This window comes from Lytechinus pictus, chromosome 14, assembly GCF_037042905.1.
Source record: "Lytechinus pictus isolate F3 Inbred chromosome 14, Lp3.0, whole genome shotgun sequence".
Taxonomy (NCBI): Eukaryota; Metazoa; Echinodermata; class Echinoidea; order Temnopleuroida; family Toxopneustidae; genus Lytechinus; species Lytechinus pictus.
Window position 1 is genome coordinate 27,276,783 of NC_087258.1, and position 15,232 is coordinate 27,292,014.

Here is a 15,232-nt window from a genome sequence, read left to right on the forward strand (position 1 = left end):
TGAATAAGGTCAAAGGTCAATGAACTTTCCATGACTGGCACTGTGCGGTGTTGTACACACAATAACTTTCTATATCTTCGAGGTGGGATCACCAAATTCATACCAGAGGTCCATCTCCTGAAGGCACAGGTCAAGTTCGAATATGAGTCGAAATGTGAATAAGGTCAAAGGTCAATGAACTTTCCATGACTGGCACTGTGCTGTGTTGTACACACAATAACTTTCTATAGCTTCGAGTTGGGATCGCCAAATTCATACCAGAGGTCCATCTCCTGAAGGCACAGGTCAACTCCGAATATTAGTCGAATGTGAATAAGGTCAAAGGTCAATGAACTTTCCATGACTGGCACTGTGCTGTGTTGTACACACAATAACTTTCTATAGCTTCGAAGTGAGATCGCCAAATTCATAACAGAGGTCCATCTCTTGAAGGTGCAGGTCAAGTTCAAATGTGAGCCGAATTTGATTAAGGTCAAAGGTCAATGAACTTTCCATGACTGGCACTGTGCTGCGCTGTACACACAATAACTTTCTATATCTTCGAGGTAGGATTGCCAAATTCATACAAGAGGTCCATCTTTTGAAGGTGCAGGTCAAGTTTGAATGTGAGTTGAATTTGATTAAGGTCAAAGGTCAATGAACTTTCCATGACTGGCACTGTGCTGTGTTGTACACATAATAACTTTTTATATCTTTGAGGTAGGATTGCCAAATTCATACAAGAGGTCCATCTCTTGAAGGTGCAGGTCAAGTTTAAATGTGAGTTGAATTTGATTAAGGTCAAAGGTCAATGAATTTTCCATGACTGGCACTGTGCTATTTTGTACACACAATACATTTCTATAGCTTCGAGGTGGGATCGCCAAACTCGTAACAGAGGTCCATCTCTTAAAGGTGCAGGTCAGGTTCGAATGTGAGTTGAATTTGATTAAGGTCAAAGGTCAATGAACTTTCACACTACTTTGTTCCTCTAGTGACATGAACTTATAATTTTATACTTTTTAACACTAACATTTTACTTCAGAACTCAGTACTCTCTATACCTGAACCAGATTTTGTATTTTACTTGTTTATTCTTTAAAAACTGTTGTTATTTATTTAATGAGCTATAGTTCTTGGCACCATTTATAATATTCACACACATTTGCCAATGGTACAATAGAAAAGCTGTCAAAGTTTCTTAAATGTTACCCTTCAGATTTGACATGCCGTCTCTTCATGACTGCAATATGCAGGCGAGACAACGCTTGGCGTTTGCCTTGTTTTAATTAAACAAGGCTGATGAGAAAATAAATATTAAAATTTTGTGAAGTTGTTTAGTCGTAAAAAGTTATGGAAATCCATCCTATGGTATCTTCCATTAAATCTTTGATTCTGATTGGTTGTTAAACATTGTTACCAAGGTAGATACCATTGGATACCAGAGTTAATTTCAAAGTAACTTTCATGTAACCGGGCCATGTGTTTGCATAATTGTTAGGAGACACTGTAATTTGTTTTATACTTGAAGCAATCCACCCCATCAATATCCTGTCTTTGTATGATGTAGATAATAGAATAGAAACCAATTTATTATAGTTGGTTTTCAACAGGCAGGTGAAGCACCTAAATATGTTTAGTCTGCAAACTCAGACCTTGATTGACCCTGCAATCAATGAGTGGGTCTTGAAAGAAGACCAGTACAAGTTTCAAATAGAATCATTACACAAATGTGATTGGTCTGCAAACTCAGACCTTGATTGACCCTGCAATCAATGAGTGGGTCTTGAATGAAGACTAGTACAAGTTTCAACTAGAATCATTACACAAGTCAATTCAGCCCCTTGATTAAAACTAAGACCACTTTCATAGTACTTTTCAATAAATATGCTTTTTTTGAAGTTAGTATTTTATCACATTTCTCAGTGGTTTGTTGGATGATTTAGGGAAAATTGGTGTGAAAGGGCATTATGAGTGAATCTGTGTGGGACAGTTAGGCTATCCAGAGTAGAAAATATACACATCCCCCCAAATTAAGGGAGAGAGAAGAGAAATGAAAATGAGTCATTTTGTGTCCCCATGCCCCCACCCTGTGAGTAATAAAAGAAGGGATAAGATGACAAACATAAATGAAATCATGAATATCTTTCAAAATGCAAAATACATGGACCCTTATACCTTGACACGATTCTATGCCAAAAGTTGGTTCATTGAACTTCAAGGTTTCAACTAAACATTTCCTTTCTTGCTGAAATAGAAAGGCAACATGAACTTCAGAGGATAATAAAAGGAACATTTTACTTTGGTTTCGATCCTCCCTGAGTGACTCACATTATGTCATGATTCATGAAATTATCAGGCGAGAAGTGATAAATTACCTATACGAGAGGCTGATGTTACAGGATTCAGAGAAATTTCAACTGGTGATGTTTTGGGTTGAAACCGGAAGTATTATTTTACTTCTCATTTTATTGATAGATTGGCAAGACAATATCCATTAATACAATACCATGAAGTATTAGAAAAATGAGAGAAAGAAAATTCTGAGTAGGGTTATGTTGTTGGGTCCAAAATTTCAAACTTTAATCGAGATCATCTTCAGGAACTAAGTTTGTACAAGAAAACATACGTTTATAAGAAAAACTCAATGCAATGCAACATTGGTACAATCATTCTAAATTAATCAAAAGGTAAGAAGCCTAACATCAAATTGACTTTAAGAAGGCAACAAATGATTTAGCTGAAACCAACACCAATTTAGCTGAAAATAGTACTTTAAAATATTATTGCAGATGTTTAAAAAATTAAATGTAGGGACTCATTTTAAATGGAAATTTTGAAAAATAAATTTTGTGGCAAACTTCATTATTCATGTCACCATGAACTTGTTGATTTTGTTGCTGTCGGTAATTAAACCAGTGGCAGGTTTTTCAGCTCTCTTGAAAAGTAAAAATATGTAAATCTATATTCAGATGCCTTGGACCAGTAGATAGATACAAATATGTCATTTTTGTGATATTTGTACATCACATTTCCAAACCTTTATCCGAGATCTTCATAGAGGATTAACAGCTGTAACCTTTTCAGCCAAAGGGGTGTTCTCATTGGAAACGTAGAAGATTAGAACCTCGTTTTACAAACGCACTTGAATCCTATTCCCCCAATGGCTCAGACATCCCTTCTCTATACTGTGTAAGACTCTACTAATCTATTTAACTACCATCTGTCGGCACCAGCAATCAAATTAGAGAATGGGTGTAGCTAGCTCGGGCCTGTAACTCCCTACTCTCCCTGGTGATGGTTGCCATGGTAACCTGTAAACCATCTGATTTCCTGGCCCAGCTCAGCGAGGCACCTGCTAGAACATTTTCCTTCGGGAATTTGATTTGGGATTCAGAAGTGTGGGGATTCCTTTTGAAATGGTTGTAATGTGATAATTTGATTATTTTGTTTACTGTGTGTGTGTGGAGTGGTTTTGTAGTTCAAGGAAAGCTGCCCGTTTCATCGGTCAGGGGCGGTCTTTAAAATATGATTAAGGGGCGATGTGAGCGATACGAAAGATTGCTTGGTCATAGGATCCATTCTTTGGCCCTGAGGAATTAAAGAGTAAATGTCGTCAAGTCGAACGAGTACTGTCACTGTTGGTTTATGAAAGGTCATCCACTCTTGATCTTGGAGACAACTTCCGTTTTTTGAACGCTACTTTGTTGAATTCTACTCTCGTAGTGAATAAAAGTTGAATAATTTCTTTCATTCCTAGTCAAAAATTAGCGATATAACTTTCAAGCCTCAGCCTACACTCTTTAATTTCAAGGATTCAATTGAATCCAGAGTGGCTGTGAATAGTGAAAAGTTGAACATTCATTTTAAATTAATAGCTTAAGCATAAAGATTTGAATTCAATATTTAATATATGGATTCATAGAATCGTAAAATATATGATTCTATGAATCCATCCTTTATTACATAATTTTCACTATTTAGATGCATTGAATAAGACATGAATTTCAACTAGGATTAGGGGAAAAATAAAGAGATAATTATATAGATTGCTCATATATTGTCACAAATTTCTATGAATTCATGTGGCATTAATCATATTAAAGGTGTTACATGAGACACTTTAAATGTATCAGTGAAAGTATTGCTTAAAATAAATAGTCATACTAAGAAGTCATGTTGCCTTTTAGTGGCCCAAATAAGTAGTAGCATGAGTAAAGTGCTTTGTAACCGAAAGAAAAATGTGCTATATCAAATGACCATTGGATTTGATTAAGCATTTTACATTAAAGACATTGACAATGAGACGCGTGTTCTATCAATGAACGTTAATTGGCATGCAATTTGATACAGCAATGAAGCTGTTCCTATTAGGCCTGGCAGATGCCATGTACATTTCAAGGGTTGCTGCATCCTTGCTCTTTTTAAAGAGATTATTCCATCTATTAGAAACCCTGTGATGAATAATAGATATTTAAATTTGGCAAATTTGCTCTTTTCCAATCAAATTCCACCATGTCACATCTGTGCACTCTCAGAATAATCTACTCAAATTTGAATACTGATCAGAGAGTCAATAGAATAATATGAAAAATTAATATATTTTGTCAAAATGAAGAATGTCTTGTCAAACATTGAATTACATTGAATTCTATTGAGCATTTTACTATTCTAAATTTGCTTACAAGCTTATAAAAAGGGGGTCGGGCCAAGGCAGTTTGTCCCCCCCTCTCCCTTGATCTGCCCCTTGCTTTATAGCAGAATGATATTCCTTTGTATGAGGTTGTAATGGCTCTTTAAATTCTTCCCATTTGAACAAATGGTGCCCTTACTCATTCTATTAATCCCTCTGGCATTGTGAATTAATCTTTGCAATGTGATCCGGTCATCGTGAGTGTTTTACCATTGACAGTTTTAAGACAATGGGGATGAGCATCATGTATCATTCGCTGAGAGCAAGAAGGTCATTAATTCTAGTCAATTCAAGAGAGAGATACTACCTCCTTGCTCTCAGCGGTTGATATATCATTTCCTCACCTTCTTGTGTGACAAATACTTAAGGTAATAGTCATGTAATATTTATATCTTTTTTTCTCTCTCTCCTTTTCCTCATTTCTTCCTTATATCTCTGCTTCCTCCCCGTCTTCCTACATGTATTGCCCTCCTGTCTTTCTTTGGGTGAATCTTCTCTTCCATCTCTCCCTTTTCTCTTACCCCTCGGGTTCTCCTCCCCTTCCCCCTTCTCCCTACTCCCGTTTCTTTGCCCCCTCTCAATCTCCCCCTGCTTTTCTTTTTTCCCCTTTATATCTCTCCCCTATTCTTCCACTCTCTATTTCTCTACCTCTCTTTTTTACTCAATTTTTCTTTCCATTTTCATCTTGTCCACATTCCTTCTCTTTCTTTATCTGTCTTTCTATTTCCCTCCCATCTTTCTTCACTAGAATCTTTCCTCTATTTTCATCTTCCTCTGTCTTTTTCTTCCTCCCTCTCTCTGTTTCTCTTATTCTCAAATTCCCACCCCCCCCCCTCCCCTTCCCTACTTTCCCAACTTCTCTATCCCTTACTACAGATTGCTCAGCCATAAGGACCATATTGTGCATGAATAGACACGATTGAGGCTGTATTGTCCTTCCTTCAGTCATGATTAAAACATCTGTGATGAGCGTGAAGAGTTTTATGCTGTCCTTATCAAGGTTCAACCGAGAAAGGGGGGAAAACCAAGCCGAGATGTACTGAAGATTCTGATTTCAAGAGCAGGCTTGTTTATTCTCCGGTTTGAAATCTTCAGAGATGATCTGCTTGTGTTTGTCTTCCACTCCTCCTCAACTTCAAATTAGTTGATGAGTAATTACAAGAGGCTTGGATCTTAATCATCGCAAGGGATTGTTACCAGGGACATAGCAACGCTTGGTATCCATGGAGGAACTTGAGAGAGAAGATAGCAAAGAGAAACTGATGATTCCAAATGGGAGACATATTAATGAAGGAGATGGAGGAGGAAGCAAAGAAACTAAAGATAAAATGAATGAGAATAAGTTTGGTAATCATTGTGAGGGTAAGGTTGGAGAGTCGCTCTCATTGAGTAAAGCTGTCTTGGAACCTAAGCAACGCCCTCGCTTGATGAGCTTTGAGGAGGCGGTTGCCGGGGAAACCATGGCACGCTGCCTGGCAGATTTGACACATCGCAACAAGCACCAAGCAATTATAAACAGAGGCCATCAGACACCTCAGCAGTATGGACGCTCCTTCAGTTACACCAGCAATTCTTCGCGATTCAGTAATGCTCATCTTCAACATCGAGGGCGCCCTAGCGCACCAAACCTCGGGTCCGGACGGAGGATGCTGACACTTACTCCTACATTAGAACGCTCAAGCAACTCTCAGGAGTTTGTGCAAGAAAAGAGAATATTCCGTCAGATTAGCGAGCCAGCGATGCTTTCATGTTTTGTAGACGATAATGGTACTCAGAATCTCAATCGCAGTCGTAGCAATAATACCGGATTTACCACTGACGTCCAGAACGCTACAGTTGGTGGAAGTTGTAATGCTATTAATCGTCAAAGGCATTCAAGCCCTCACCCAAATAGAAGACTTGCCTCATCACGTTGTATGTCATACAGTGAGCAAGTAAACTCTATAAACGATAACATTCACGGCACGAACAGTCTAAACCATTCGCAATCAGAACCAAAGCTGGGAGACCCACCCCGCTTGATCGTCGTTGATATACCGCTGGAATCGGAAGAGTCGGGTTCAACACGAAGAGCGATGCAGGGTGATAATTCCAACCTGACTGAAATGAATATCACAACACCAGATGGTATGGCCCTTAATGAGAACTGCTCTCAGTTAATTGCAGGAACAGACTTGAAGGTCAGGAAGGGGCACACCATCCACTCATCAACGAACAATCCTGAAATAGAAGATATCTGGACCAGGCGCGAGGATTTTGTTCCCCCAAACGGCGCTATTCCAAGCAAAGTACTAGATTCTAATTCGCTGAAAACCAAGTGCAATTTGGAGAGGGGGAAAGTACAGGTGGCACAGCAGGGTGCCCTCTCGCAGGAAGACCAACTGGATAATGCACCCCCAGGAGGGAGAATGGTATCATCTAGGGATAATTTGATTTGTACTACAGAGAGTGGAATGAATGGAATGTACCATGATGAAGAGGAGGGGGGTGAGATTGGGGTATATGATGCCATGGAGCATACAACTGATAGTGAGACATGCGATAGCTCTTCAGTGGATAGCAGAAATGATGTGATGAGCATAGAAAGAGCTCCGTACACCATGCGTGGGACCAATGCCGAGTGCAGGAGTGCTCCTTTACTCCGAAAACAAGTCAGTTTTGATCTTTCCCTCACCTTCTTCGATGACGACATCGTCAATGGCCGTCCGGGTCAATCCCCGGACTCCGTTGGGAAGTCGTCCCCTTGGTTCAAGCGACTTCGCCGTCCTACGCGGACTCGCAGCGAGGGACGAGTCGACGCATGTTCCTTGGATGATGTTTTTGAAGAGCCGGAAGAGTCGCGACCAAAATCAGGCACGTTGCCTCGGAATATTGGATCTAGTCTATTCAAGGATGATACTGATATTGATGTTCCTCAAACGACATTCAACGGTGGGAAACCAAAATCTAGTACACTACCTGCCTCTTACCGTGCATTACCTCAAAACAAATGTAGCATCTTGCAGCCGGATTTTTTCATCCGCAAAAATGAAAAATACCCCAAGCCTCGCAAGAAGGACCACGGCAAAGTGAAAATACCAAAGCAACGTTCTCATTCAGAAATTAACCCGTACAGCTGCGACAAAAGGGAGAAACGCTCATCTGTTATTGCGGAGGAGGATGATATTTGCGCCCTCACAGCGCCAACCAGTAAGAAACCGTTTTCGGGATTGCGTCGGATGCTGTCACGGGAGTCGATACAGAACAAGCAAGGGAAAGTGTTGCGTAGAAGAAGCAAGAGTGAGTCATGTATGCTGCTTCCTATGGGTAACTGTAAGGTGTGTGATTCAAAGGTGGAGAGAGGTGAGGAGGTTGCCATGCCAACAGAAGACATCATTCACAAGAGATGCTTCAAATGTGCCAAGTAAGTCTCTTCTTTAACCTGTTGACTTCTGAATTCTGTAATTCCCATAGGTTTTTATACAGAGGCCACCTGGTTCCAGTAGGAAATGGGTTAATATCCACATGAAACTTTATTTTCTGACATTCAAATCATATGCATTGTCCTCCTTTTAAACCAATGTTCTTGACATCATAAAGAAAAAGAAAAAAGATGAAAAGAATTCAATATTTGTATATTTGTTTTCCTATAAGACAGTTAAAATCAGACTTGTTTTTGCTCTGTTCTAAGTCATATTCAGTACATTAAAATCAAAACTTTAAAAAGTTCTTAGTGCAAAATGTATTCAGCCATTTTTCTTCAAAATTACTTTTCATAAGTTTGTCCTTTTAAATTTTTTTAAAGCTAATACTACATAAACTATAAACCAACTAGACAGTGGTTATTTTTGCTCTCCAGTAGTGAAGTTCAGTTAACTTTGACTTATGCTAGTAAAATTTTAAACTTTTGTGAGTTGCCACAGCTTTCACTTCAAATTAATATAGTAAATGAGTGTCTCGTTATTTTCACCCGGGGTCTCATGCTCATGCTACATATCGCATACTGCATGTTACCAACTTTTCAATTACTCAATCTCTACTCAATTCCTTCTCAATCACAAATCCATTATGAATATGTTTTTGTCGTGACAGGAATGTTACAATTATCAATCTATTTGGAGTTTCAGAGAAACTTCTGTAGCTCCCTCTCTTGTTCAGTGTTGGTTATTTGTGAATCATCTGTCTGCTTTATCAGAACGGATTCTGTAGAATGGGAAATGAAAGTGTTGGAATCTGATGTGACCATGTATCCTGCAATGTTCCATAAACAGAAACTTTTGGTTGGGAGAGGACGTCAAACGTCATGATTTGATTGTTTGCCGCTTCCATACAAACATTTGTTCACGAGGGAATGAGTTTCATAAAGGATTTTATTTTGATATTAACCACTTTCTGTGAAGTAACAAATGTTTCGTACAAGGGATAGGATGTAGACAGCATATAACATATCATGACTTCATAATGAACATATATGATTCAGTGCTCCTTAACACAAAGGTTAGCGATTAAACTGTTGCATGCGCATTTTGCTTAATACACTCAGAATTGTTCTTTCAATTAACGATTAATCGCTAACCTTTATGTTACGGGCCCCTGGTCTTAATGTCATTCACTTGGGTAAGGGGTCATTAACATTTATCTATTTTCTTAAAAGAAAATTGTAATAATTTTCATTAATTTCTCCTGATCGCTATTAAATTCGATGATTCAAGATTTTTGAGTTTTAGGTTCGCTTCTACACCATCAGTACTACTTTACCGAACTGCATTTTCCGAAACATTTCATTCAGGATTTTTTTTTTCTTAAGTGGCTTTAATTAGATACAGGTGACTTGTTATGGGATATAGATACTGGATATAATTAATCTCCTTGTTAATTACATCTTCATGATAAAATACATATTCATTGAAATCAGTAACAGTTTAGTTTTATCAGATTTAAGTGATATCCACAATGTCTTCTCATCTAATTTTTATGCTTTAAACATGATATTTTTAATGCTTCAAACATGATATTCGATCAAGTAAAATACAAAGATAAATTGAAATTTCTTATTATATTAATCATTGCACGGTGAGCACTGATTAATTTTCTCAATAAACTTGATAAATTTAGTAGAAAAACATGAATGCTGCCATCTGTTGGTCAGACACAGCAGTGGAAGGAATCTGAAGAATGGCCAGTCCAAGCAATCGAAGCTCTCCCAATATCACTTATTGATTGATGGTCATCCTTGCTTTCTTTCCTTCTCTTAAATATTTATAGAGAGGAGTAAAGGGAGCCTTAGAACCATACCATTAAAGGATTACACATGTAACTTCACACTTTCTATTGTCCGGTTACGCCTGTCCGCAGTGAAAGCTTGTACCCCGTTTTGTGAAGATATTGATTAAGGTTCTGAGCAAAGTACTGCACTATTCATCCCATGTACACATCAAAGCACTCCCAGTAGAGTTAGAATGGACATGAAGCTTATGTTGTGATAGTTTAGAATGAGTACAGTTTGACTAATTTCTGAACTAGTGTTGATTCCAAAGCTGATTTCAAGATTCAAATTAATTCAATTTTAATTCAAAATAAATATTTCACCATCAAAAAGACAAACAAAACAAGATAACAGATTTACACAGTAGCAAAAAAAAAAAGGAATTGTATATATGAAAAGGGTTTCCAATATACATGAATATACATACAGTTATGACAAATCATTAAATATTTCCAACACAGCCTGATAGCTACACGACAGTTATTGTGATCATGTTTCTACAATCATTAATGTTTACTCTAAGGTTGATATAAAAAAAAAAAACATTCTTAAAGTGTACCATCAAATATTTTTAAGAGATCTAATTCAGGGACAGTGATTTTATGTTTACTGAAATGTCAAACTGGAAAATCTGTTTAGTTCTTTACTCTTCATGTGAAAATTAATTGAAATAATCTTTGCATAAGGGAATTTGTAATTTGCTGTGTACATTTTCAATCAAAATTGGATTTCCATTTTAGATTTGAAACGAAAATGGAAATCATTGTTTCTACTAATTCACCATGATTAAAACAATGAAAATCATTATGATTAGTCATAGCAAATAGGAGGACTGTGCTGGTATGTTTACTATTACCTCTTGTTCTTAATGCTTTTGATGTTTTTCTCTGAAAGCTGTTCGAGTCTTTCTTGACCCACTTTGCTCATTTTCTGCCTAGATTATTAAATTAGGGACGGTAGACCTATACATTTTAGAGACAGGGCTATTGCCTTTCTTTACTGAGTTAATGCCTTTGACCAAAATGTAGGTTACCCAAGGTAGGCCTAAATTAATGGTCAACAAGATTGCATTGTTATTAGGTGGTTTCAGACCGCCTCGAAGTTCGCCAGTTCCAGGTATTCTCTGATCGGGAAATTTACCCCGATCAGAAAATACCAGGTATTTAGGCGGTCTGAAAGCAAACTACGCGTAATATCCCCGAAAGAAAATACCCGATAAATAGTAGGTACTTGGCGAAATTACGAGAACTTTCGCGGGGATTTTTCCAAGGTCGTGGGTATTTTGGCGGTCTGAAAGCAAATTACGGGAACTTTTAGCCCAGCGTGTCGTTGGGTGCGGCGCCGTGCATGGGTTGCTGCTGGGCGAGTGATTTTGAATTTCGCGCCTTGCTGCTTATCAGACCATACTGCGCATGCTCGTAACTTCAGGAACTTATCCCGAAGGGTATGTTTCAGGGCGGTGTGAATGCAGGAATAATTAATGGGTATTTTCCAGCCTAAACAAGTTCTCGTAATATAACGGGGATTCTTGTGATCGAGGCGGTTTGAAACCACCTATTGATCAGGTCTTGGGTTTCTAAGGAATGGACTACACCATCTTCCTACATACCTTTCTCTCTCGCTCTTTTTATCTTTCATTCGTTTTTTTTTCTCTCCCTTCCTTGCTCCTCTCTCTCTCTCTCTCTTATCTCTCTCATTTTTATCCTTTCCCTTTTTCCTATTTGACATATCTCAAACCTTCCCTGTCTCCTTAATCATTTCTCCTCCCCGCTGCATCTGTTTCACTGCTCTCTTATCTTCTTTGCTTTCTGTTTTTCATCTTTGTAAGGTTTTAAAAGTTTTTCTCCCTTCTCCCATATCCCATCATCTATTTCATCCCACCCCTTGTTATGTAGCCATGGGCAAAACACAGGTCAATACCAAAATATTGTGAGGCATATAAGAAACTTGTTGGAAAACAACTTCTGATTGTGTGCCTATACCCTCCAAGCTTAACTAAGGGTTGTGTGCACACCGATCAATGCAGTAGATCTACACACAAGTCAGTGCAACTGACCTATGTGTATGATCTATTGATTAGTCTATAGAAGACAATTTAGGAGACCTATTGTCAGAGAAGGTGGTTTGTGTAGTATTGACCAGAGCATGGGGTGATCTTAAATGAGAAACCTTGGACAAGTTCGACTAATTAAAGACTTGAATTTTGTTAAGATAGGCCTATGTTTCCTACTACATCATCCAGGTTTGGTTGTAAATGACTTCAGAGCTTGTATTTATTGGCTCGTTTGATGACACAGGTCTGCTCTGTACAGATGATTTCCTTTACAGGAATTATGCAATATTCTTTTGAAAACAAAAACACATTTGACAAAAAAATGGTCCATTCATTAATTCCTTTATGCTTATTGTTGTACACCAATCTTGATAATCCTCATCTTTCCTTACTGCTCTAAGGTATACTGGTTGACAAACAGAAAGGTTTAAATCTTCATTGGCCATTTTGGAATTTGTGGAACCAAAGTGATCAACACCAGTAGAATGTTATAACCAAATTGCGTTAAACTCGTTTAAATTCCTGTTGCCCAATATCAAAAGTAACACTTCTTCACATCACAATAAATTTCTGAGATTGATTTATAACAAGCACCACTGCTCAAATTTACATTTTTGTCAGTTAAAACCTCCTGTTTCTCACCCCTCGATATATTCTCCTTCATCTTATCCCCCATCTCCTTTCCCAGGCATCTAGTCTTCCAAGTTTCTCAACATTTAGATACATTAACATGGACAGGATTCTAATGTAACCGATTCCTACACAGCCTACACAGGCACAGATGCAATTACAGTGGTTTTCAAATCCGCAGTTTACATCCAGACTCTCGCTGCTAGTGCAGGCGACCCGACCCGGCAAGCATGCCGACTCTGAAATCTCCTTGTCAATATATACCGAGCACTTGTCAAAGCTCTGGGTTGTATCAATGAGATATGGGGCCCGCAGCGCCCTTCTTGCGCCAAGCACAGAAGTGCACATGAACCGAGTAGAACCCAATTAGATTACATGTGTCGAAGGTATTGAATAGATACCGTGCTGGGTAGGATGAGACGGTTGTTATCTCATTCATGAAGATATTATTAAGGGCAATAAAGATTTCTGTCATTGATAGCATTTGAAAATGAAAGATGCATTATGGTAAAACAGAATTGGAGGACGGGAGGAGGATTCATTTCAGAGATATATTATTTGAATGATTGGGATGTAAATTTTATGATCATTTGTTTCCAATTGAGTAAGGGGAATTATCAGTGCAATTCATTGCTTGAATATTCTATATAGTCTAGCTTACAGTTTAAGAAATTTTTTGAGACGTTTAAAGATTTGTCTTTTCAACTAAAATTCAAGCACTTATCTTCATTTTGTTTGAAAAATTCCCTTTTTTCAAATATAAAAAGCAAATGAAACTGAAATTACCAGAATCGGAACTTGGAAGTTATAGTAGGATAGTATAAATAATTATCAAACATTTTTTTCACTTTATATGAATGCATTTCATGGATATTTCATGGATATTAAAGTATATGACATCCAGATTGGTATTTTTTACTCCAACTTATATTTATAACCTTATACAATACAGGTATCCCTTTTTTGTAGGAAAATCTTAAAATGATATCCAATCACTTCAAGTAAATCTTACTCAGCCAAAAATCAGGACCAAACAGTACTCTAACCTTTACATCTTAAATTGAGCCGACCTCATCACTTAAACACCGATCAATATAGCTGATAATATCCTACAGTCCTTGGTTATAGGTTATGGTAATTAAAGGTGTCGACTGCTCCGGGCTATCACCCAATCAGAGACATCTCGGAAACAATTGATGTGTGCATATATCTAATTTAATAAGAATAGGTGGTTTTTAAACCGCCTCGATCACAAGAATCCCCGTTAAATTACGAGAACATTTTTAGGCTAAAAAATATCCATTAATTATTCCTGCATTCAGACCGCCCCGAAACATACACTTCGGGATGAATTCCTGAAGTTAGGAGCATGCGCAGTATGGTCTAATAAGCAGGCAAGGCACGAGATTCAAAACTACTAGCCCAGCAGCCACCCACGGCGCCGCACCCAACGACACGCTGGGCTAAAAGTTCCCGTAATTTGCTTTCACATCGCCAAAATACCTGCGACCTTGGAAAAATCCCCGCGAAAGTTCTTGTAATTTCGCCAAGTACCTACTATTTAGCGGGTATTTTCTTTCGGGGAAATTACGCGTAGTTTGCTTTCACATTACCAAAATACCTGGTATTTTCTGATCGGGGTAAATTTCCCGATCAGAGAATACCTGGAACTGACGAACTTCGAGGCGGTCTGAAACCACCTAATGTCTTCTAAATCAAATGGTTGGGCTTCCAGGCGTCTTGTTCTCCTGCTGCGTGTGTATGTCTGATGCAAGGACAAACAAGCTGGATGGAATAGGGCGAGGGGTAATTAGCGTTACCTCCATAGATAATTAGTTGGGGGGCGATGAATTAACCCAGTTGCGTAGGATTCGAGGGGGGGGGTGTGTGAGGAGGGGGCCGAGTGATGATACGATCTGCTGGTGTAGTAAGGAAGATTGTTAGATATAGGACTTTTATCAGAAATAAAGATTTGGAGAGAATGTTCATCATGACAACATTCCTTTATTCTGAACTCTTGTTTACACTGTAAAAACGCTGTTTAAAATTTCAAGCAGGTTGTTTAAGCCCGTCACTCTAACATCAATTTTTTAAAAGTTTGAAACAAGTTGTTTAAAACAAGATGTTGAAAATGTTTAAATAATATCAAAAAAGTTTAAACAATTGTGTAATAGTTTAAGTGACAGGCTTAAACGTTTTGATATTTTTTTACTGTGTAACTTAAACTATGCATGGTATAAGTTAAAGACTAAAATTATGTGAATCCAAAAGTGGAAAAAAGTCTTTATGCCTCTTGTGTTTATAAGTTATACACACTCATATAAAAAATATTAGGTTAGTTAACACAAGTAGGCTTACCGAATGTTGGTTAAAAGAAAAGGGTGCAAAAACAAGTGGAGAATTTTCTTTACCAAGAGTTGCTGGGTTCATATGTTAACCACCTGGAAAGGTTGGTTAAAACATTTCAGAGAGTGTATATAAAAGCAAAATATTATGATTATTATCGTTTTATTGTTATTTCAGCCACATGTTTAAAAAGATGTGTAACTTACTATTCCTTCTTAATCTTTAATTGTAAAATTGTTGAATTTGTAGAGATATACATACAGACAATGAGCCAGACTGGTATTTA

At 37.8% G+C, this 15,232-nt stretch overlaps 1 protein-coding gene across 2 annotated transcripts in view; it reads left to right on the forward strand.

Annotated features, from left to right (window-relative positions):
* Window positions 1-5,424: 5,424 nt before the first annotated feature.
* Window positions 5,425-15,232, forward strand: part of LOC129276389 (uncharacterized) — a 46,540-nt gene continuing 36,732 nt past the window's right edge. Inside the window, exon 1 of one of the 2 annotated variants that reach the window (XM_064109487.1) lies at window positions 5,425-8,075. In XM_064109487.1, coding sequence (XP_063965557.1) covers window positions 5,896-8,075 — 2,180 coding nt within the window. In that variant the 5' untranslated portion in view covers window positions 5,425-5,895. Of the gene's footprint in view, window positions 8,108-15,232 lie in introns of those variants that run through there. The other variant, XM_054912766.2, reaches the window with a different exon arrangement.